At 39.4% G+C, this 24756-nt stretch overlaps 1 protein-coding gene across 1 annotated transcript in view; it reads right to left on the minus strand.

Annotated features, from left to right (window-relative positions):
• MED13 (mediator complex subunit 13) overlaps nt 1-24756 on the minus strand; it is a 48088-nt gene that overhangs the window by 20278 nt on the left and 3054 nt on the right. The window contains exons 2-9 of the mRNA XM_026047893.1: nt 24480-24597; nt 23116-23350; nt 15397-15565; nt 4440-4585; nt 3167-3364; nt 1920-2114; nt 493-655; nt 75-185 (exon numbers count right to left, since the gene is read on the minus strand). Of these exons, the coding sequence (XP_025903678.1) occupies nt 75-185; nt 493-655; nt 1920-2114; nt 3167-3364; nt 4440-4585; nt 15397-15565; nt 23116-23350; nt 24480-24597 (1335 nt within the window). The remainder of the gene's footprint in view (nt 1-74; nt 186-492; nt 656-1919; nt 2115-3166; nt 3365-4439; nt 4586-15396; nt 15566-23115; nt 23351-24479; nt 24598-24756) is intronic.

The raw sequence follows: 24756 nt of genomic DNA on the forward strand, positions 1-24756 counted from the left end.
TCTTGTTAAGTATTTCCAAAGCAGGCCTCAAGAGTCCTCTCCCGAGCGCGTCAGTCCTAAGCGTAGGTCTGTACCTTGAGCAATTGCAGCTTGTCCTCTGCGTGGCCTCAACGAAATCCCAGGACGCTACCTTGTCAGCCGTCTCTTCCTCACACAAGCCGTTGGATGTAGCAGAATACTTCCGCCTACAAGTCACAACAGGGGCAGTTATTTGGGAACAACACATGTTCTTTTCTTTCCTTATCCTCTGTCAAACCTCAATAGCAGTTTATAACACAGGATTCAAAGGCAGACTAATAAACAATCCTTTACTAAAGTATTAAATTGAGAAGTAAAGACACCACTAGTTAGGAATAAATTAATTTTAAGATGTTATAAAACTAAGAGAAAATCATATTCTACCAGTAGCCACAGCATCTTTGCCAAAGCCACTTTCAACAGCACATAAACATAAGAAGGTGCATTTTTCAGTTTCACAAAGCAAGTACATACTTGTTCTGTGCTCTGTTCATATTGCATTCTTGCCAAACTCTGTCCACCACTTGGTTGGCGAGTTTTCTAGGTATTTTGCCACCATGATGGCTAGTACTGTCAGAAATGAATCCATCAGAAACAGAGGATAACTTCATCCATTTCTGGGCAGACTGAGCATCAACTGAAAAGCAGTACCAGATAAAAGAAAATAGCATTAGGTATTGAGCTAATATAGTCAGATTCTTTTATTATTTCATACTAATTGGCTCAACACAGGAACATCCAGAGAGGAGAGAGAGTATCTTCTTAACTCAGTGTTAAGGAAAAAAAAAATTAGGTGTAGTAGGTTATTAGAATCTATTTACTACACAAGGGGGAGGCAGGGGGAAAAAAAACACACAACCACCAACAAACCTCACACACAACACATGGTATATATGTCTCTTAAAATGAGGCTACCTATTCTTTATTTTTCCAAAAATTTACTACACAGACCTGAAATAGAGCATCGCTCATACACTAGGAAAACTTTAGTACTGCTACCTGTTAGTAAATTTAACACTATTTAATAGTCCCCTGAAACCTACTTCTTTCAGATCGAATGGAATACCAGTTGCTGCCTCCAAAACAATTTTTGCCATCTCTAATTAGTGTTCTTGTATATATGACAAATATTGGAAAGCACAGATCCTTGTTAAAACAAGGCACACTTACACTTTCTTGAACGCCACACAGAAGGGAAAAGAAGGAGGCTAAATACATTTTTTGGAATAGACCATGTCAAGTCATCTCTAGCAGGGGCAACAGTTCCAAAACACTACAAACTTCCAAAGCTGGGCTCTGCATGCAAAGGTGTTTTGCACAACTGCATATTTTGATCACACTTTAATCATTCTCCTCCTTCACAGATTAGGAGACCACCAAAAACATTTTCCTGTTTTACAGCATAGCAGGAGGAGGAAAAAAAAAAAAAAAAAAAAAAAAAAATAGCAAAATGTTGTCCGCCCGAGAGTTGCATAAGAAGTCATCTAAAGATATCAGCAAGTCACATCCTCCGAGTTAAAATCGCTTTTAGTGCCCACTGCTTGCAGATCAGAGGGCTCACTCACAGCCTCCTGAACTGCAGAGAAGCTTCCTAGGACCGTGACAAAAATGTCACCTCCCTTCATACTGATAGAGGGACAGTGAGGCTTAAAAAGCTTCGCACAGCAAACAAGCTTGACCACAGAAATGTGAAAGAACTAGACAGCGGCACCAGGTACAAAAGCAGCCCACTTGCAAAAATTTTCATGCATTTTACTACGGCAGATACCAATCCCATATTTCTTTAGCTGTGTAACAAGTCAGTTGTACAGAAAACATATAAATCCACCCCAGACACTGCCAGATGCAAGGAAGAAGCCCTAAAAACGATTTCCCACTGGGAAAAGATGTTTTCATTTTACCTGTCTGAACTTCCTCTGGGGATGTTGGCGGAGTCAGAGTCACTGAAGACATGGCAGGATCTCTTGTGGCAGCAGGCACTTGGTGGACACCCAGGCAAGTAGTTGAGCAGTGAGACGTCCCGCCAGCGCTGGGCGCAGGGATGTCCGTCTGAGGAACCAGGACGAAGCAGGCCGGGTAGACCATCCGCACGCCGGCTGCGGGCGGGAAAAACAGCGAGCACTGGGTAAAGGCTGAGCTGGAAGGCTCGGAGGTCTACAACAAATTCTATAAGCTTCCAAAAAAGCATGAGAGAACTAAGCCACACTGTAATATTGTAGCTCCTTTTTCTGTATTGCAACCAAGAAGCAGCCACTGTGATTGCAAGATTTAATACCTGCCTTACACCAAGGCCTACAACACCCTTTCAGGACTACTTCGGCAGTCACTGTGCCAAAAGCTGCTGTCTGCAACAGGAGCCTTTGGACAAAAAGGACTCCTTTCTCACTCTCATCGTTAATTTATGATTTGCTTTGTTCAGAAGATTTGAAAGGAGAGATTAAAAAAGGAGAAAAGTACAAGCAGGCAGAGACTCCACTGGTATCTACATGCTACTACTACTTGCTTCTGTCATTTTATTTTATAAAGAGGATCGAGGACCTATTTTTAGCATCACTTAAAACTGACAAGTGTTCCCATTCCCACCATCATTAGAGTCTCCAGGCATCAGTGCAATAGAAACTTGTATCACTTATTACACAGCTATGACGACATCAGTTAGCAAAGCAAAGGTCAGTACCCAGCAGCAGAAGAACAGACTACCGTGTCCCAGAGGCTTAGATTTTAGGCAACAGTAGCAGATAAATGCAGCGCCTCAGCACTTTAAATTCTCCAGGACTGTGGTTTTGAAGAAAACCCTGAAAGGCTCGGCTTTCTGTTTGAATTTGCACAGAAATCCAAAGAGCACAATATGCTTTTGATGCATCTCAGATGTCAACAGTAACAGTGTAGTCTTCTTTTTTTTTTTTTTTTTTTTAAATCTCCCCCTCTCTTTTTAATGATAGTCCTCTCAGAACCCATTAAGAAAAGTTCCTCCTAATAGGTCTGCAAAACTCATTTTAAGCAGCCACTATTTTTAAGATAGGGAAACAAGAGATCAGCAGCAGTTGCAAAAACTGCTTAAAACTGTTTAACTGTTTAAATTTTTGAATGCCGAAGTGAAGACCTAACCACACCTTTTATTTAATTAAAAGGTAATCAGACCACTCACCAACAAGGACCTCCACGGCAGCTAAAGAATCATCCTCCCAGTCCATTTCTTCTTGTTTTTCCTCAGATCCCTCCTTCAAGTTAGATGTGACAGGATAGAATTGTTTCCATTCACCAATAAGCTTTTTTGTTGATGAATCAGAAAGCTTAAAAGATTGCCCTGTGAGTGTGCCATTTAATCCAAAGGGACTTAGAATAACTGAAAAGACAAATACAAATACATTAGAGACTACATTTAACCAAACTCTTCTCTTCCACACTGAAAAAATAAATAAATCACTGTTATTTCAAMCACTGTCCTGAACAAATAAGCCACCTACACCGATGTCAGAATGCACCTTGATCACATTTTACTACCCTGAACCTCAAGCTGTTGATAGCAGGTATGTATTGTTAAATGTATATGCTCTGCAAAAGCCAAGATACCACAGTAACAATTACTAAATCATTTGTTAATTAACTAAGCAAATAATGAGCAAATTTTCATTCTGGTTACCAATGAACAGGTGTACAGCTGGGATAAAGAAACACCATTGCAAATTCTGACGGAGTTAAGGTGTTTCCCCATCCTCTCCCTCTGTTGTACAGTTACAGCTGCAGTGTAGGCACCAGGAAGCGAGCTCCTTCATGTTTAGTCTTGTCCATGCTAGGACAGCCCAGCTGCTGCTAAATTGCATTCAAAGCAAGCAAGTTTGAGCACTGAGCATTAATAATCAGCGTGTAGTCATGCTGGAGAACCCATTTCTGTGGCCAACTCGGGTGTGTGCAAGTCGCACAATGACCAAAGAGCCATCACCCCAAGCGGACTCCGGCCCATCACTCCCTTGGCTTCGAGAGGAACCAAAGGAATTTACAGGCAAGGAAGGGCCAAATAAAAAGGGAAAGGGGAGCCAACAGGTTAAGTATTCACATTAGAAACGGTTTTCTAAAAGAGCTGTTAAGGAAGATAGGTGAGGGTTAAAAAGGACATTGAAAACACTATTAAGAAAGTAAAATATTTTAAGTCACCAACTGGCCAGTACTTGGAAATTAGTTTATTCTGTCAAGAAGAAACAAGGCTATAGTGCCAGAGAGTAACATTGACCTCAGGCTGCAGGAGATTTGAGACACCAGCTGGTTTGCGGCTGGCTGTGTTCAACACAGGGCAAGTTTGAGTAGAACAGTTAACCAGCACAGAAAGGATTACCTCCACGCCCCACTTCCAGGCTTCGCTTTAAGTCCCGTTCTGATAAGATTGATTACATTTAGTACTTAAATTGACAGGTAAGACCTACCTTGAAAAGGGCTGTTTGACTGCTGGGCGAGAGTGAGGTGTTCTTCACTAAGCAGGTACACAGGTTGATGCTGGCTGATTTCCACACTGGTGCAAACGTTGCTGTCTCCATGTAGGAAGAAGGTGAAGGAGCAGGACAGGTGCTCACTAGGGAAAGAACATGGAGGGAGAGAAGGAAAAAAAAGTTTATCACTCAAAAATTGATAAGTTGATGATAACCTTGCTAGTTTGAAATTGTTTCCTGCCAAAATATTTGTTAATAAGTCCTCAAAAAATACTCTTCTGTCTAAATAACAAACAAATATTAAATCTACATTTCCTTACCACATCTACAAAGTACTCCAGCATTTGAGTCAAGGACAAAACCTGATCAGGTAAAAAGCCAGAGACACTAAGTGTCCAGTCTCTTTAGACTAGGATTTTACGTTTTGAAGTCTAGAGGAAATTGCAGGTCAATTTAAAGAAAGCAAACTGTAATTATAAACATCTGCAAGTACCTCTGTCAAAGCAGTCCATGATGGATCCAAATGATTTGGATGTTTTATACAAAATATATTCTATTAATTTTAAACAAGGGGCAGGAAGAGAAGAGGAAGTCAAGGAAAACAGAAAGCTTCAGATTCCTGCCAAGCCACACGAAAAACACTTCTTCATACCCCATTCCACCTAAGTACATTACCTCTTATTTATTTAAAGGAACTTGTACAGGCTTGGCAATTCTGAGCTATATTAGCTCCAAACTTCCTCAAGTGTCTGCCAGACCAAAAAGACTCCCACAGGAAAAGGACAGATGTTTAAGAGCAAGAAGATGTTATTTACAAGGGACATTTAATTAAGTCCACCAAAACATTTGAGTAATAGAGTCAAGGAAAACCTTAGAAAGTACTTAATAGACTACCGAATAGAAAATAACTCCTTTTCCATATGAAAAACAGTATCAGGCACCTGCTTGGTCTCATTAAAACAAAAGAAAAAAAGTGGAAAATGGAAAACAAGTTAACCAAAGTGAGGCGAAATTGCAGGTACTAGTGCATTGCAACAAGGTGGAATGGAAACATCCCTCCACGAGCGACGGTCAGCAACACCACTGTTTTTCCAAGAAAGAAAATGAGACCCCATGAACTAAGAAGAGCAGGATGGTGCACATGCTCTCCTATGAAAGGCCTGTCTTTAGTAGGCTGCAGAACGAGAACCCAAGGGGGATTTTGTGTCCCTGAAAAAGACACAAAGAGGCCTCGGGGCCACCAAAGCACTGGCACACACCAGGCATCCAGACAACCCCATTAACCCTACTAAACCCCCAGGTACAGCTGCATTTTTAATGCATTTTTAAATGCCATTATCCACTGGGATGCAGAGAGTAGGGCAAGCAAATTGAGGGCGGTGTCTGGACTGCAGGAACCTGGAGTTTTCCAGACCTCAGCTCACCCCAAGGACTCCAAGAACAGCCCCCAGGGTGGCTTCTCACAAGCAGAGGGAGCAGGAAGCCGGGCTGCAGCGTCACCCGTAAGGCTTCAGTGCCAACAGATTTACATTAGGTAACTAAAACACTTTAAGCAAGTGGAGCCCCATTCCGGGCTGCAATCCCAAGGAAGTTGTTTCCAAAGTCCAGCGATGACCGAGTGAAGCCTCTTGGTGCTGAGCGGTTCGAGTGAAGTCAAGAGTCCCATGGTGAGCAAACAGCACCGAGTTCCAGGGCACAAATCTGATTAAACTTTAATCTTTATGCAAACAGTCCAAGGAAGATCTTGTCAAACTAAATTTTATCTTAAAACCATATAGGACTCTTAAGGAGAAATACTGGGTAGTGGTGTTTGTCCAGAGTGACCGGCAGCAATTTAGAAGCTCAACAGAGATGAGGCCAAGTTTGAAAGCAAGAGCACACATTCATTGGGCACATTGTAAATGTGATTTTGCTACGTCTCGTGTAAACACAGGATTACTGTCCCCATGAAGGATGGCCATTTGGATTCTGATTGGGAAGTATTCAGATAAACCAAGATAAAGGAAAGCATCAGCCTTATAACACAAGTATTTCAATTAGATACAGTGCAAAACTAGACCTAAATAGCAAGGAAAACTCAAGGTTATCATGCAAAATCCAAAATAATAAATAACTGCAGGGCAGAGAGAAAGGGGCTCATCTCCCCCACTCAAGAGGGCAGAAGTTTCAATAAATAAATAAATAATAAAAAGCGAGTAGTCATTGCTGCCACTGACATCATTCAAACAGCTTTGGCGCAAAAGCTGCAAGCAGATCCACTCTGATACAAGTAATTCTAGCAAATCCAAACATTGTAAAGATTTTCACTAAGTCTGGTTATTAATTGTTCACTAAATCTGCTTATTAATTTAAGCATTAGATAGCAAAATCACACCACCTTAGTTTTTTTGTTGGTGGTGGTGTTTTTTTTTTTTTTTTGGGGGGGGGGGTATTTTCAGCAGTGCATCTCTTTAAGAGATTCTTTAAAAATGGTGCTATTTTAAGCATCCTTCAGCCCTCCCAATATTCCATGAACATACATCTGTGTGGACAAGATTTCTGATTCCCTCAGATTTAATCTGCTCCCTCACCTAAATCACAAATGGATATAGATGGAGCTAATGCAATTCCTACTCCTACCTTTGTAAGGGAAACTGAAGGGAAGGAGGAGAAAACACTAAAATTTACATATGCATGAAGCATCTACAGCTCCATTAGCAAATCTGAAAATCTCCTTGATAGAAAGGTAATTAGGCCCATGTTTTTCCTCCACGTTAGTCCTTATATGGAGCTTTATACCTTCAAAATGCTTCACAAACATTAGCTGCATTAGACCCTCACTAATCCACACTTCACTAGATTGCACACTTCAGATCTGCCCCACACTCGGGCTGAAAGGCAAGGACATGGCAACGCGAGGAGCAACAGGAAGTCTGCAATTACAACACCCTAGAGCACATTTAACAGTAAATTGATAAAGCATCCAGATTTCATAGATAAATTAGAAGCCTTTGTATTCCTGTGTTTTCATAATTACAATCACTTTTTTTCTTCCTAGGTTGTCTTTTCAAGTCTAGTTCTAGACTGGTTCTCTAGAGATGAACCAGTCCAACTGCCCTGCTCTGATAGGGACACCCAGGTATTCTCACTAACCAAACACTCTATTCCCATCTGCTATGTGAGGAAAAGGAACATTGCAGAACTACCTTCCCAGACCTACTGGCCATCAAACCTCGGGCTGTCCCCCTTCCTTTGCAGGGCTGCACCTTGCTGAGGATCACAAACCCACCCGCTGCAGTTTCAACCCATTCATTAATGTGCTGCTTTATTCTGGAGTGCTACAAAGCATCGGCCAAGAGCGGGGGACTCGCTGCCCCAGCCCAGGCTGCTCTGGAGGATTTTGATGGAGAATCCGTCTCTCATGAGTCACTGGCAGCAGCCACCGTCAGCAGCAATTGACCTGCCGGCTCCAGGCTGATGCATCAGAGTTGCCTAAATGGCAGCATCTCCAAATGGCTTTTCTTCACTATATAATTTAGCCAGACTACTTCAGTAGTCAAAAAAAAAAAAAAAAAAAAAAAAAAGTATCAAAGAGCTTTCTTTAAAAAGGTGACATTTGCTTTCTACAGTTAGCTTGAGAGCTGGAGAACACGTTCTTACAAGGAAATAGATTCATTTGGAAAGCATAAGTTTAAATAGAAAACAGGAGTTTTGGGATGACAGACGCCCCACAAAGCCCTGAAGAAACGTCACATCCAGCCTTAGCAGTTTGAGGTGAAGCAGCCAGCACAGAGGGGACAAAGCCCAGAAGCGTCAGAGGACGCGAGTCGAGAGGAATTACCCGCCTGACCATCGCCCAGCGTTGCTGCTGCGTCCTCCAGCCTGCGCTGGGCCGCACGAGGCGCTTTGCTCGGCATCTGCCAACCCTCAAGGCTTCTCATCGCGGAGAGGAAAGAGACAGGAAAGAAGCGACTCCCTCAAGCCCTCCCATCTCCCACCTTCTCTTTGCAAGCGCTGGCTCAGAGCGGCTCGCGGCGAGTCCCCGTCAGCCACGCGCAGGCAGAGCGCTAAGGGAGCGGAGCTTCCTCTGCAGCCGCCTTCCCACCTACGCCGCTTCACACCCAGCCCGACTCGACAGGGCATTTCCCATCCCGTTCGCCAGGACACATCCCTATCTGAGGAAATCCACCACCTTAGTTCTGACCAGAAACTACCGAACCAGGGACTATTCTAAACAAAATGTGAAAACAAGTGTTATATTAAAGCAGCACCAAAAAAAAAAAAAGCCAGGAAAAACAAATAAACAAAATCCTTAGTTTTTATTTCTTTGGTCTCTCATTTCTTTTTTTAAAAATAAATAAAAGCCAAGGGTGGTGCACAAATTGTTTTAATTATGAAATACTTTGGGTTTTGGGGGTGGGGAGGGATGGATTTGTTGTTTTGTTTTGAGTGTGGAGGGAAGACAGGATGGGAGAAACTAGTAGCCAGTTCTCTAGGAAGAAAACACATGTATTCATTATCTGGCAGTGCTACTTTCCATGATAAGAGATTCAATCATCATTAATCAATTCACAAACATGCTTTTCTTGCCCTTGGCTACAAGTTTTCCTGTAGCATCAGGGCTTGTATCAGCCCCTATCACAAGGTCTGCGCTTCCTATCAGACACAATGGCATTAATATCCTTTATGTGAAAACTCCAATCTGAGCACAACTGCACCCATATTTTCTAATACATTACATACGCTGAATTCTACAGAAATAACAACATCCCAAAATATAAACACTTCTCTAACTACTGACTACAAGACGGAACAGCAGACATTTTTCTAAGCATCTCTTTCAGCAACTCCCTATGGTCATGAAGGTAAATACAGCAGAAAGCCGATTTTGATGATAACACAAAGCAAAAAACATAGCTAATAGCAAAGGAGAAAAGAAAGAAATTTCCAGTTCAAAGCACATCACTAATGACTACTGTCAAAGGCTCTCCAAATATTTTTCACATAGCTAAGGATGTTTTGGTTTTAGCTAGACTTGTAAGTTAAAATATTTGTTTATTCCATAACTACGTTGTGTATACTAAATTAAATACAGATGTAATAAGTGACCTTTGTTCCAGAATTTAGTAAGTCATATTCACCTCAAAGGCTTCCACATTTTTAAAGACTTCATTATTAACAGGCTTAGCTTTCCCCATTAAAAAAAAAAAAAAAAAAAGGGTTTGAAACAAATCAAGGATTTGATTTTTGCATTCTATTGACTAAAAATATAGCATGACTTCTTACCTAGAAGAAATGATTTTTTTAAGGCAGTGCAACTGGAACTTTATATACAGATATATTAATACATACAAACACACAGTATTTTCCCAGATACAGTAATTTAAGCAACACTACAAAGAGTTTGCTCTTGTTTCTGTTTTTCAGAACCTAAATCAAGATTTAAAAGTTGCTGTCATATTTTATATCCTTTAATTATTCAGAATGCAAATCCCAATTATCTGAACTTGACTTTGACAATGGAATGTCCATATGTTATAAAGAATAAAATAACCCAGCATATTTGCAAAACAATAGCATCTAGATGTTACTCCATTTGAACAGTAATGTCAGCTTTCAAGTTGTACCATTCCAAAACAATTACAAAAACGTTAAGCCAGATATTTGCTTTCAAAGTTGAAAATTAAAATACAGTCTATGTGTTTCTTTTAACAAGATATGAAGTATCTATGTGCTTTTGTATTACCCTATTGCTCAGTGAACAGAAAGCACAGATTCATTTTCGAAAGCCAGAAATCCAGAGTGATGCCATTTTTTCATTTTTCTCGATGCACCAACTAGCGTTGTAACTTATGCTAAATAAGAGAAAACTGCTTTGTGATGTAAAGTGCTAAATTTGTCTGCTAGTAGTCTCTGTAGCAACCCAATATTCCAAAGAGACAATCATGTGATCAATGCTCTCAGCTCCTGCTGTTTATCCTGCACTGTCCTACTTACAGCAGCTCTCAATTCCAGCTGTCTACAGCACAAGGAAAAACATCACCTGCTCTCCCGCCGGTACGCGATGCCAGAACAGCCTCATTAGAGCTGTTGTAGAGAAAAAAAGTTGACATTGTTTGATTTAAAGACTAATATAGGAGGGAATTTACACAGCAAGAAGAGTAGAACTGACTTAATAGATTACAGAAATATCTCAACAGCATAGAGGAAGAGCCATTTGGTTTCTGCACTTAAGGTTTCAAATTAATTATATAAAGGCAAAACCTGTAGCTACATGTTGTTCTTGTTTAGTTAGTTAACTCTCTTAAGGATAAAGAATTTTGAGCCTTAAGACCCCGGAATCTCCTCCCATTCTGTTCCTTAAAACCACCAGGGCACAAATCCGGAGACAGCACAAAACCCAGTCTAGTCTATTAAGAGACCAGCAAGCAGGAAACAGCAGAGGCAGCCAAACATGGGGATGGAGCAGGAACAGGGGCTCAAAACCTAAAGTTTAATATTCCTGTGTCTCAAGGGCAGTCCAGATCAACAGCACATCTCCTTCAGAATAACTGAAGCAGGTTATGAACATAAACATTTCTAAGGTAAGCAGAACAATTTCATCGTCCCAGCTGCAGAGGGGAAATCAGACATCTCGAAGCCTCGGCCACTCGAGGTGCAGAGATGTCAACACCCTTGCACTGATAAGCACATCTCCAAAATGCAATATTACATCTGCAACGGCTTACAAAGGAGAAAAAAAAAAAAGAGTCAAATTTATACCTAAAGTTTTCTTCAGCAGCCATTTCCCATGAAGTCATATACTTATTATTTACATCAGTTAGATAAAGTAGTAATTCCATGGAAAAATAAAACAAATTTAGGTTGGCATCAAGCCTTCCTGCATCCAGGCTAAGGTTAAACAGCACTACCTGCCAAACTTGCGCAGCGAGTTTTATTTTGTAAGCTGCGATAAGCTTATCATCATTTTCCAAGCTTTTTTTCCCTTTTCTTTTTTAAGCAAACATGTGAGACACCAATTCTGGTTTGCCACCCTGTGCAACTCGTTATATTATTTCCTATTTACAAGTAACCATACAAGGAATGCAGTAGTTCTTAGTATGCTGAGTTTCCACTTGTGTATTAGATCATCACACTGGGTCGGGATTACTCAATTATCTGCTTACTAATTGCTTAAAAACACACACACATCACTTTGCTATTTTTTTCTTAGTTAACATTTCAGCGGATGTGCTCCATATAAGCACTTTGTGCTTTTGTTTTCATTATAATCATTCAATTTGATCTTCATCAAGGAATCAGATCTAGAGTACTGTTTAACCTAGCAAGTTTCCTAGTTCTATTTACTCGAGGCAAGAGGAAAAGCCTCATCCAAAGGCTGCTCCTTGAGCAGTCTAACCAGAAGAGGGACAGGCAGATGGATGCAGCAATTCACAATCTTTGTCTTTTATGTTTCAAGCATGGATTTACAAATTAAAGCATACGCAACCATGCCTGTGAACACAACAACACAACTGCCAGAGGGTGGAAAGCAGAAAACAACAACAAAAAATTCTTGTTTGTTAGATCTTGTAAATCTATATGTAGTCATTTAAAGCACACTACTGAGATTCGGTAATCCACCTTGCTTTATTTAAGTGATTGAAAAGAATCACAAAGCTCAGAAGCTCCAAGCTCTGTTACAACTAAGGTCATTAGCAAAACATCCTATTTGGTCTTTTATTCCTCATCTCCCTGCTGATCCCCTCAGCCATTCCCAGGACTCTGGAAATCACCCACCTATTAACAAAAGAAACTTGGGCTCTTTGCTACTCCAATCCCTCCTTCCCATCTGCCCAGGGAAGTGGGACTGGTGCGTCAGGCATTTCCCAGGGCCAGATAATCACGACCTGTTCTAACAGATCCAATTTTGCCAAATTCAGCAGCCTTGCTTTCCTTGGAAGAGGTTTCAGCCTGCACAGAGGAGAGGAGCAGCCCAGGCCACCCTGTCACCATGCTGTGTGTGTGGCTGTGACACACTCCTAATTTTAAATGAGATTAAACAATAGTAATTTCATAGATTACCTTAAGGCTCACATAAATATTACTAAGCAGTGAACACCTAAAACCACATCATTCCTATCTCCTTGATCATTTATTCACGTGCCACCGTGGCATCAATTTACAAACACTAACGACTTTATTCTTAAAAATAGAACACGCTACACAATGATGAAAAAGGGCTTTTAAAATAGATCCTTCTACAGGCAGAAGAGAGACATAGCAACAGAAAGGAAGGCACAGTTGCCTGAGGATGTGTCATCTCAGCCAACCACCTACCAGAAATCACACCCTTATGTCACGGATCTCCCACCTGCCGCATCCCATGCGGAGGGAGCGATTGCAGCAGGGCATGGAGCAGCAGGAAGAGGTTCAGCTCCTGGAGCAGAAAAGCGCTACATGATCCACGCCTATGGTCGGGATACCAGGTAACAAAACCCGTTGCATACCATGGAAATATATTTGAAAATAAAATGCAGAAGAATAAGCTGGAATCGGCTCCTAGCAAAAGGACTAACTCTACCTGTGTGCTGGTCAAAGGGAAAGGAAGTGAGATCAACTATAACCCCGGGATGTACATGGAAGAAGCTATTTCCACAATCAACAGCACTTTCCACTCGGCATCTAAAAGCTTTACAGTATGAAGTTTGACAGCAAACACAACCAGCCTTACCTAACGCTGCAGTTCTAATACGCAGAAAACAAACCTACACAGTCGCCAGCCAAGCCCCAAGGTACAGGGGCGTATCAACAATGATCCGAAGCAGATTGGTAGCAGATGTACGTCTTACCCAATGATTAAAAAAAACCCCAAGCACTTTAAATTATATAGGCTTGGGAATTTTATACTAAGGATTTCTGAATGCAAGTGCAAAAAGCACACCCCAAAGAGCAAAACATAAGTTATGACAGGCATGGACATCAGTATGGAAAGACATCAATGACCAGGTCCAACCTGAAGCAAGGCAACATTTCCTCAGGTGCAGCAGCAAGTGCGGCTTCCTTTTCTTGGGAATGTGCGCTTTTCTCCTGTATTTCCCCACCATCCAATAAATTTTACAAGAAGCAAAGGAACAAAAATACTCCATCATACCCCGAAATTATCATAAGGTAACTAATTTTTTTCCTTTAAAAAAAGCATAAATTTAACCAACACAATCACTATATAGAAATACATATATATCTATACACACTCATACACACACCGCCTTCCTCAGCAGATGTAGTGTTCCCTGCACCAGATGTGACATCCACGGCATTCAGCACCACTTTTCTCAAAAACAAAGGGGGACAACTGCACACAAATACACACCCCTCTAACAGAGGAGGAAAACAGACCACTTCTTTTGCACCAAAAACTACATGACATGTTTAAGATTAGCATCATGAATATTACAACTCCTACTTGAAAGATGGAGAAAACTCTAAAAAGACAAAAGCACAACCTCAAAACCCTCTGACTGTTATGATATGATTTGTGTAAAATGTGCAGAATTGTATTTTTATACAGATCTCTCTCATCATTCTACATATTTCCCACTAAATGAAGCCTACTAATGACGTGTGCCTCCTTCAGATATTATTTTCATTACGCTGGATGAACTTCTGGCCTTCTTAAAAAAAATTACAGAGTATCCAAATTAAACAAATACTGCTATTATATTTTTAAAAGCTTGCATCAGTTTGAAAAGCTGCTGCAAAAGAGGTTTGCAAAATTACTGCAAGAGATGCCTTAACTAATGCCAGCTTCAAAGAGCTATTTGGAAAACCAGTTTCCCAAATGAGATGAGCCGGACTGTGCCAAGAAAATATTGGCCTAAACAGTTAAAAGTAAACTCCTTACTATTGACTTATAGCACTGATCGCCAATAGACAGAAGAAATAGATGGAGAAGGGCACCCCAGAGAGGAGACATTTGCCCTGACTAGGGTGGAAAAAGAGATGCCTAGAAATCAAGGACAAGTTTATACATAAATTAAAAGCAGCAGTTCACAGCTACTAATACAAACACATACAAACATTTGCTTCTGCTCCTTTTTTTACTCCAAAACAGCTCTAATTCTCTTTCAAGTTTAAATTTATTGCAGAAGATGCCAACAAAGGCCAACTCCACACCCAAACAGCAAAGCCACTGATCTCAAAATTTCCTGCATGCAAGATTTAACACACACAGCAAAACACCCACACACAGGAGGGAGGGGGAGAAGGAAAAAAATAAAGAGAGGGAAAAAAAAAATCCACCCTCTAAGCTTTAAATTACTTCAGATTTTAAAAGCTGATTTGGGAATAGCAATTAAACTTGTTCCAGCTAACCCAGTTTTTACTCATTTTGTTATTTATCACTAGGCAACATAGACCATGTCAAACGCGTTAGAACCATGAGAAGAAGTCTTGCCAACGTAGACCAAAAATCTTCTCCTCCTCTTCAGTACGGGGGCCATATGTATCCTTCCAAGAGCCTTCCTCTTGACCAGCAGCTGGCATTACAAATCTTCCTAAAGTCTCCCATAAGATGCAATTTGCCCAGACCCTACCTGCTGCCTCTAAAGTGCTCCCTCGATCCCGATTGCTCAACAAATGATTTTTTTTAGTAATGTTACCAAAACAGAAATAGTCTCAGCCGTTATATGGCTAGGTCTGTACCAGGTAGCATGGACAGTTATTCTAGTCTTTCTTAAAGGCCCTAGATTCTTTTCAGCATCTCTCAGCCTACATATGAGCAAACACTAGTAGAGAAGATACCTCCTATTGCTTTCAATATCACTTTCTCTCTTCCTGAGGAAGTTTTGAAGAACCCCAGAAAAGCAGAAAACAAGGAAGATCAAAGACTGAGGAACCCAAACAAACCATAAGCAGAGTGCTCTTAATTAGATGCTTCTTCTAGAATAAGGCTTAAATAAACTCTACAACTTATTTAATAAGACAAAATACTTACCTTTTGTTTATAGGTTTTTCGTCTTTCTCATAAGGCTTCACAAACCATTTCCCGATGCGTACAAAGTTCCGATTCATTAAGCACCTCTCCAGAAGGTTATGAACGGCTTTGAAAAGCAGAGTGCGACATTCATAAGAAAGTCCATTCTCCCAAACACCATCTTCTTCTTCTACAATGCAAAGGAAAAAAAATATATTGAGTTCCATCCTTTTATTTCATCTACCAGACATATTACAACATCCTTTCCTCCCTCATGAGCTGAAAACATTCATAGCCTCTTTTGTAACCAAATAATAACAACAATCCTTTAACACCCTGAAAAGATAGTTTAGAACTACGTTTAAAAAATAATTTGCCCAAGGCTAGATTTTTAATTCATCTGAATATTATTAACTACCAAAGAGAGTTGAACACAGTTGATTAACTGACCTTTAATGTTTATCAGTTTGCTGATGAGGAAGAAAAAAAAGCCTGATTATACTCCAGAATACTCATACAACTATATATTATATGTATAATCAAAACAAAAAAATAAAGATGTTAGAACAGGTTAGCCCTACTTTCTGTTTAACCATAGAGTAGATTAACCATAGCCAATCATCCTGGCTCAAATAAATGTTTAAAAGTAGTTTACTGACCCCAGGAATAAACATACTAGTCCAGAGAATTTCAGACAGCTATGTTACGTGAGAAAAACAAATGAGGGGCATTAAACTTCATGTAACATCTCATAGTATATAAACTCATTTGCAGCAACATATAACATAGAGCACAACATAAGAAATCTCAAGATTTTGTCCTCAAATTACTGAGGGTCAGTTCTTATCTTTATGCCTGCAACTCCCCAGAATACTGTGCTTTACATTTCCTTAAGCATCTGCCACTGGACACCTTGGACTAACCTAGCAGAGCTGCACTGTCTTTGCTTTCATACTTCAGGTTGCAGCAGACACTAAAAGACCGTCTGACACAGATAAGGAGGCATATTTTTACTTCAGTCTCTGGATAGTCATGGAATAATTTAGGTTGGAAGGGACCTCTGGAGGTCATCAGCTCCAGCCTCCACTCAGAGTTCAAGTTGCTCGTATCTCATGGCCACTGTGCCTCATGCTCTACACACATCCAAGGAGAGGTTTGTATTCAGATTTAAACACATGGAACCACTCTTGGAATAGAGATCTGTCTGTTCACCTCTCCTTCACAAAGGATTTTGGTTCAAATAGCTTTCCATTGGTTTGCTCAATGGACAGAAAAATCTTAGTAATGCAGCCAAGTCCTTGCATTTTAAATCCTCCTTTGAAATAAGTCCCTTCACCTTTATCTGGAAGCCACTTAGAAGCTTAAAAGGTTGCAACAGTATTAACTAAAGTCTCAATATCCTTAAATTAGAGAGCATGCAGAAAACTATATACAAGTTTTATAAAAAAAATCTTTAGATTGTAACAATAAGCAAAATTTAAGAGAAAGTAGTTTCAAAACACTATTGCAACCACAACAGGGGGCCATATCTGTAACTTACAATACTGTACGTAAGCATATTACACGTCTTCAGGTCAGTACTAAGAGCTAAAGAATTCTCCAAGGCGGGGGGGGGAGTAAAAAGACCTGTCCCATAATTTAAAAGTGAAGAGATGCACATCACTATAGACAAACAGTTACTCAAGATCATTTTCTGGTAAAGACAAGGCAGCACAGGAACTGTATTTCCCAAATAAAAGGTTTCCCAATGACTTTCATCTCTATTATCATTTTAGCACAGAAGTTCAGTTATAACTTGCTGAGTCAGGGGGTTAATTTTTGGTTGTTTAATTTATATTCTTTTTAATCACACAGCTACAAAATAATACAGTAGCCTGCTAAAGAAACATCGTACAAGCAACTTGTAACAAAAAGCCACAAAGGTTCAAAGTCAAAGGGCATAAAAGGTCCGTGCCAAAAGGACACATTTTTCCCGAGCGCAGATTTGTGGACATACACAAATGAGCAACCCTCTGCTACGGGCGGCTTTGCTGCTCAGCACATACTGCTCAACTAGTGGCAAACAAGCAGCTCAATAGAGCAAACATTAACTACAAAGCTTAATTATATTGGACTTTAACTGCACTATAAACTCCACACCATTTCAAAGGTTAAATAGTTGGCTTCTCAATGACTCTTGTAACTTAAAATATTGTCCCAAGAACATCTCCTATATGCAATTACATATTATAAGAGGAAATAGAGCTATTTCCAGTCTTTATGCCTAATTTTGTTTTGGCATATTAGAGCATCAACAGAGAGGAAGATGCTCAAGTCACAACTATAGAGAAGTGTAATTCAGGGCTGGTGTTTGATGGTCAGACTGGACACCAAGGAGAGGCTTCCACTTCCTGAAGGCTCTTCCAAGAGCTAGGTACCCCATTCAACGTAAGCAGTTAAGCTGATGACAAGGTTATCAACAAAATTTACATGCAAGAACTCACCAGAGGACTGTTCCAGCTGTAAATTAAGAGAGTTCCGAGAGCTTTTCATAATTATGAGCATTTTATGTGGGAAAGTGGAAGATATTAGAAGGAATTTACTATTAAAATCTCTACTATTTAAAAAGACAGCATGCTATCAACATGCGTACTGATAGAAAGAATGCCCTGGTATCCAGGATAAGACTACCTGCTTAAAAAAAAGAGAATCTAATAAAAAAAAAAAAAAAAAAAAAAAAAAAAAAAAAAAAAGGTTAAATGAAAAGACAGCTAGAGATTCTCTCATTTCAGAACATTATTCAAATTCATGCAAATAGCAGAAATAAATAAGTGCTCTGGGACCTTTTGAAGTCTATGTAGTTCTTCTCCCTTTCTCGATTGGGGGATGGAAGGAGCAAATTATGACATCTGCTCACAGGTCTCATCTATCTTTTTATTTCACTCAAATTATTTTCTCTCAACATCAAAAAAACCTCTTACTTAATAGAAATTGTACAAAGCATACTATTAAAAGAGGAGGAAGAGGAAGAGATACTTTTGTCTTCAAAGATTTCTTAAACTGAATAATCCTAAGTGTTCACCCTGATGGTGACAGGGGAACAAAAAAGTTTCTTACTTATTTTAAGGTGTTAAGTTATAATTTTACTTCACATTAGTGCTCTGGCAACTTGGACATTACAAATATTCTCACTAGTTCTTTTAGCTATCCAAACTGCTCTATTCTTTCATATACTTCTATCATACATAAATACACACAATTATATAATATTTTATAAATAATTTGTCAGACACACGCACATTCCAGTATAATGGGTTATATTCTATCTCTCTTTAGACCAAATACTAAGTGGTGAATTTTCCTTAAGTGAAGCTAACAAGTATCCAGAAATAAGGATTTGGGGAGGAAAACAATGATAAGGAAAATGTAACTCCTATGCTACAAAAATGTCACTTTTTCCTCAGTTAACTCCTTTTTGATATCACACCATCTAAAATTAATGAAACGATTTTAGAACGCTAATTTGCTTTCATTATTCTGTCCTACTTCTTTACATTCTTCATACAGTTCACCCGAAACAACAGTAGACTTCACTTATGCCCCTTTCCTTTTCACAGGTGCTCTTAGAAAAGCACAGTGCAAGAAAAGTTTGGAAGCATGATCTGCATGCCAAGGTCCTGCCATTTCACCAAATTCTGCATTACATTTTTTTTGTAAGTGTGCACCTATGCTTGCTTTTATATATACGTAAACAAGATAATCAGTATCCTTCAGTAGTTGTTAGCTTTTTTAAAGTGCACTTTAACAAGTAGTTACCAAGTAATAAATGTTCATAATGTTTTCTTATTATATATGTAGGAACACAGGTATCTGCCAGAGAAAATGGACACTGGGTGCAATAAAAAAACTAAAACAACAACAGACATTATTTTCCTTGGAGTTAAATGGTCTTGAGAAGTAAATGGTGTTAAAGAAAATGAAAATGCAGGCAAATTTTCAAAGTTAACTTTGTGGTCTACTTGCAACTGGCTACTTTTTTTTTTTTTTTTTTTTAAGAACTCTCCCTACATTAACAGCTTTACATTCCAGTCTCTATCGTATTAGGAGAAATGAAACCCCTAATGCTGACAACAGCGCAAATCAACCGATTCAGGTTTGTTTCAGGACAAAGACATAACCTATGGAGAACTATCCAACCATCTCTGCTGCTGTGGCTGTTGCCATTTTTTACCATACAGAATCAATAGATACGTATCAACATACAGACCTTCCTCCTTAAAATCTTGCTGCAGGCCCAGAATGAGAACCGAAATTGTTCAGCAAACAAGAATGATTAATTTTATATATGACAGGTACATGAAAACTGCTTAATTTTTAAAGCAAATTACAAAGAGTTAATAGCAGAAGGAAAAACCCACACCTTAAACCTCACCATTTAAGAGATGCAATTTGAAGGTCAAAGGCATATGGGAGCATTCCCCTATCCAAGCATTAATCAAATTGTAACCGTTTCCATCAAATTACCTCTTGTGCATAATTCATACCCAACTGTTATCATGTTTCAAACTACCCACAGCTGCTTAAAATACGTATACACACACAGGGAGGGAGGGAGGGAGAGAGAGAGAGAGAGAATCACTTTAAAACACAGGAGAACCCCTCTCTAATAAAACTGCTGTTGACTAGACTGTCAAGAGACCACTGTGTTTAGAAATGGGAAGAAATGTCCTACTTTACGCTTTGAGTTGCAGGAATTACTATTACCAAGCCTCACTGTCACAACATAAACATAAACTTTGAAGTTGCTGGAGGATAAAATAATATTTTTATAGCTTCTGTCTGCCTCTAGCTACATTAGGAAAGGAACAGACTATATTATATACAATAAATAGTTTTCTGGGGGGAAAAAAAAAAAAAAAACATGATTTAGTGAAGTCAATATTATTGATCAATCAGCACCTCCAAACAAGTCTCCTTTTGACACGGCCTCAGGCAACAACAAGCCCTGGCCATCAGCAAGGTAGTTATCCAAGGCTCAATATGGGAATTCAGATATAGCCAGTAGCAGACATTCAGAAGCATCTCTGGGGCAAAGATTGAACTTTTAAAGTGCACAGGGTGAAGATATAACTATATACAGAGTTTTTTTTTCCCCTTAATCTGATATGCATAAATGCACACCACAAAACTATTCCCTTTTGAAGTGATCTTGGAAATGGGCTTCATAGAGGACAAAGACATTCTTGAAGGCTGCCATACTTCAAATCCCTCAGGGCTGATGACCAAGATCTGTTCCAGGCAATGAGTGCCTATTATTCCCTCAAACTACAACTCACAGTTGATCAAAAACTGTCAGAATATTAATCTCTCTTTAACAGGCATGGTTTCCTACCAAACAAAGCCAGAATCAAATCCAGTTAATACTGCCCAGACGTATTTTTAACTGCAACCCTTTCAAATCCCCCTTTCCTAAGAGAAGCTTGTCACCAGGCAGTAAGTGACATATGTGCGGCGGACTTTTATTAGTCCCCCTGTTCCTCCTCTGCTTCCCCACCCAGTTCTTTGGGATATCTTGTTTTCTACCTAGCAGAAAAGTTGCAAATGAGGCAGCACCTTAATTGTCATCAGCAAACAGTTTCCAGTCAATTTTACAGGTAACAAGCTTCTGCTAGGAAGTAATTTGTCTTTCCTATTGAAAACGTAACAAGCAATATCGGAGAAACAGGGCAACATGAATTACTAGGAGAAATTGTCCACCAATGAAAAAAATCCTCTGCGTCTATGACGAAGGCCAGATAACATGGCTGGTGTTTGGCCATAATTCCTTCTCATATGAGGTTCATGTTAAGATTTCATGTAAGAGCAAAGAAAGAGAGTGCAGGTGCAGGCACTCCTCAGCCATGTCCTCCGCAAGCCAGCTGATTAATATCTTTATCAGCCTTTGCTCATATAAAACCAAGCAGACTAATACACTCTAAAAGACAATAATATTTAAAAAGAAAGAAAAAAAAATGATTGCTCAAATCAAGAGGTCAAATATATCTCCACAGACATAGGTAACAGTCTCCTGAGTAGTAAAATGTGGGGAAATGTCTAATGGCAAGACGGATGCAGAATAACTCTCGACTGAATTGCAGACATCCACCAGCAACCTGAACAAAGAAAATACCCAGAACAACTGCAAAGACATGGCTGGAGAAAAAAAAAAAAAAAAAAAAAAAAAAAAAAAAAAAAAAAAAAAANAAAAAAAAAAAAAAAAAAAAAAAAAAAAAAAAAAAAAAAAAAACCATTAATCTTTTATCTCTCCCTTATAGGATAGGTTAAATGTTGATAAGTACCCAGGAAGATACCTGCTTATCTATTTACACAAAAGCACAGTTCTATAAAAGCATAAATGTATGTTGACCTGAAATGTCAGCTACGAAATACCAGTATTTTCATCATTTTTATCGGCTAGTAACTTAATACCAGGTGCTTTTAGACTCAAAAGGTAAAGAAAGTTGCTTCATCAAATAATTCAGCTGGCCAACAAGAAAAGAAATGCAGTCTCCAGATGACTTATTATGTATTTTACGTCCTACAGAAAAAGCACAACATTCTTACCTCACTTAAAGCCCACCAACCATCCACATACAACATTTACATAAATACTTGTGCACAAGTGTTGCTCTTCGCTTAGGGCAGGCCCATGCCAAAAATAGCATTTAGTGTAAGTTACATCTTAGCCATACAAAGGATGTTCCCTGCAGGTCAATACTGAGGTTACTCATAGGGCAAAATAAGGAAGCTGCAAATGCACTACAGCATTAAGCAACCTACGCTATAAGTGACATTTAAGATGTGAAGTTTCTGTTTCCAGGATGGACAGCAATACCAGCAGCACTCTAAACTTTAAAGTCAATTATCACAACAAGAAGTGTCATTTTAGTACTTCAGTTCTTTTCAAGATCACACAATAATGGAGTTTTCATACAAGATACTATGATTTGAAATTTACTCCTTAGCAGCATTTCGAATGTACATTTGCACTTTGGCCTACAGAGAGCATTAACAAACTCTTGTTACTGGGTCACCAAACCCAGGTCTCAATTTTACACTTCAGTAATCTGAACACTCTATATCATCGGAAATAAGAGTAGCGAGATGCGATTTACTTCTTATTTGTATCAGTGTTGTCTCATCAATAGTCTAGTTTAAAAGTTAACTTGATCGCCTTACTGATGAGCAACTTAGCTTGCTAACCTATCTATAAGAAAAAAAAGAAAGCAGCCTCCATTGGGAATTAAAATCAAGAAACAAACTTCTTCAAAAAGGAATTTCATATGTGAACTTGGAAGTGTTAATTGCCAAACAAAAAGGATCTTATGAGAACATATTTATGACATGAGATCCCCACACTTCTGAATCAGAGGCAACGCTAAGGGCACATCTTTTCCAAGAAGCTGTCAGAATTCTTGGGATTATTTGGTTCTTCTGAAGAAACACAATAAATAAGCAAAGGGTACAAAATTGTTCCTTGAATATCTAGCAGCCAAATGCCACCTAAATTCAGATACAAAGTGTTTGATCAGCACACTGCCACAATAAATTGGCTTTTCTGAAAGCCTTATCCACTGTCACCATAAACAAAAAGTTGTAAACTTGTAGCAACAAATTCAGGTTATAGTCCACCTGGTACAGATTTTGTAAATACTGGCAGGAGACAACCCTGAGTAACAGCATCCTTCAGCAGCCAACACAAGGTATTTTAATGAAACCTACCTGAAAGATCATGATGAATAAGATCAGCAAAGTTGGGGTCATCACCCCACCAGAATATCCACAGCTCCCTGCGTCCAGGTCTTTGGTCTCGCCGCCAGACACCAAGTACATCGGCCTTCAGACAGCGGCTGAAGCTGCTCAAAATAGGGTCCTCTTCCGTGACCGGAAAGAGAATTGGGGCAGACGTTGGACCCTGCCATACGTATCGCTTCCATTTAATCCCAGTTAGATCAGCCTGAAGGGAGGAAAACAACAACTATCAGACATTTGGCAGAAGGAGAATAGAAGAAACCAAAGTTCAGAAGTAGTTCCAAGCATCCGAGCTGGAAATGGCCAGCTTTTTGTCTCCATTCCCACCCGAAACATCCTGCTATGACAAGATGATGACACAGAAAGAGGAGGGTGGGAGGAAGAGGGAAATATTATTCCAACAAAACCTAACCGAAACTCCACTTACAAGATAAACTGGAAATAAACAGGCAGGTTGTTTTACCATGTCTGAAATTTAAACTGCAGTAAAGTAAGAATTGTTAGTTTTCTCTGTGGCATTAAGATTACAGAGTGGAAAGTGAGGCTTAATTTAAAATAAGAAACTGAAAAACAAGTGACATTAATGTAATTATTTCCTGACTGTATCTGTACAGTTTACTAAATATTCGCCTTAAACAGCTCCGCACTTTATGTTTATTCACACACACACACACACAACCTTTTAAATTAAATATTTGCCCTAAGAAATGGATAATATAGTAAATCTAGTTTAAGTAGACATTCTTCCAATAATCTACTATTCTGGAAAATTTCACAAATTTCTTCATTTTTAGGTGTTCTCTCTCTCTCACAGGAAGTACTTATTTTTCTGAGTTCTCATGCTTTTCATTTTTCACTGTACATTTTAAGGATTTAAATCCTGAAATTACACTTCTGATTTAAGTCCACGCTGGTTAGGATGCACCAACCCCCTCCCTCCCCCCCCCCAGAGATCCATGTAACTTTATAAAGTAGAAGAGCTACAAGGTATTACATCCCATGGGAAGGGGAAAATCCTGGCTTATCTAGAAAGCAACACTGTACTAAGTTTTAAGACTACCAAAGTGTTTTTTTCCACTTGAGAACTGGCCATGGAAGCCCTTGGGAAACTCTGCCCAAGGGACCCCTGTGAGCCGGGAATAGGGAGGGAGGGTCAGTGGCACTTGCTGACAAGTGACTTTTTCTTCCTAATGTGACAACACACAAAATTACTGCAACATTTAAACCTAACATGGCAGCCTTCCTACCGTCAGGAAGGAGCAATTTAGATGAAAGGCGGGGAGTTTGCAACAGTTGATACTTCAGAAAGACTTTAAGATTTAAAAATATACTACGGGTAGGGAGCTGCAGGCCTGATGCCGTCTGAAAGGCACGTTCAGGCTGCCCAGATCCCCCCCCTTTCCAAAAATACCAGCACAGCAGCTTGGCACGGGTTTTGACTTGTAACTATCTCTAGAATAATAAATACCAGGCAGTCATCTAATATTAACTAATTTGCCTGGGAGGGCAGATGAAACAGGTCAGCACAATTGCCAGAAATTGCATCACGGTCCAGTTAAATCAAATTGGGAACTGCCAAATAAAAAAAAAAAAAAAAACCAAATATTTAAA

The sequence above is a fragment of the Nothoprocta perdicaria genome, unplaced genomic scaffold (assembly GCF_003342845.1).
Source record: "Nothoprocta perdicaria isolate Ctin4 unplaced genomic scaffold, notPer1 scaffold_50, whole genome shotgun sequence".
Taxonomy (NCBI): domain Eukaryota; kingdom Metazoa; phylum Chordata; class Aves; order Tinamiformes; family Tinamidae; genus Nothoprocta; species Nothoprocta perdicaria.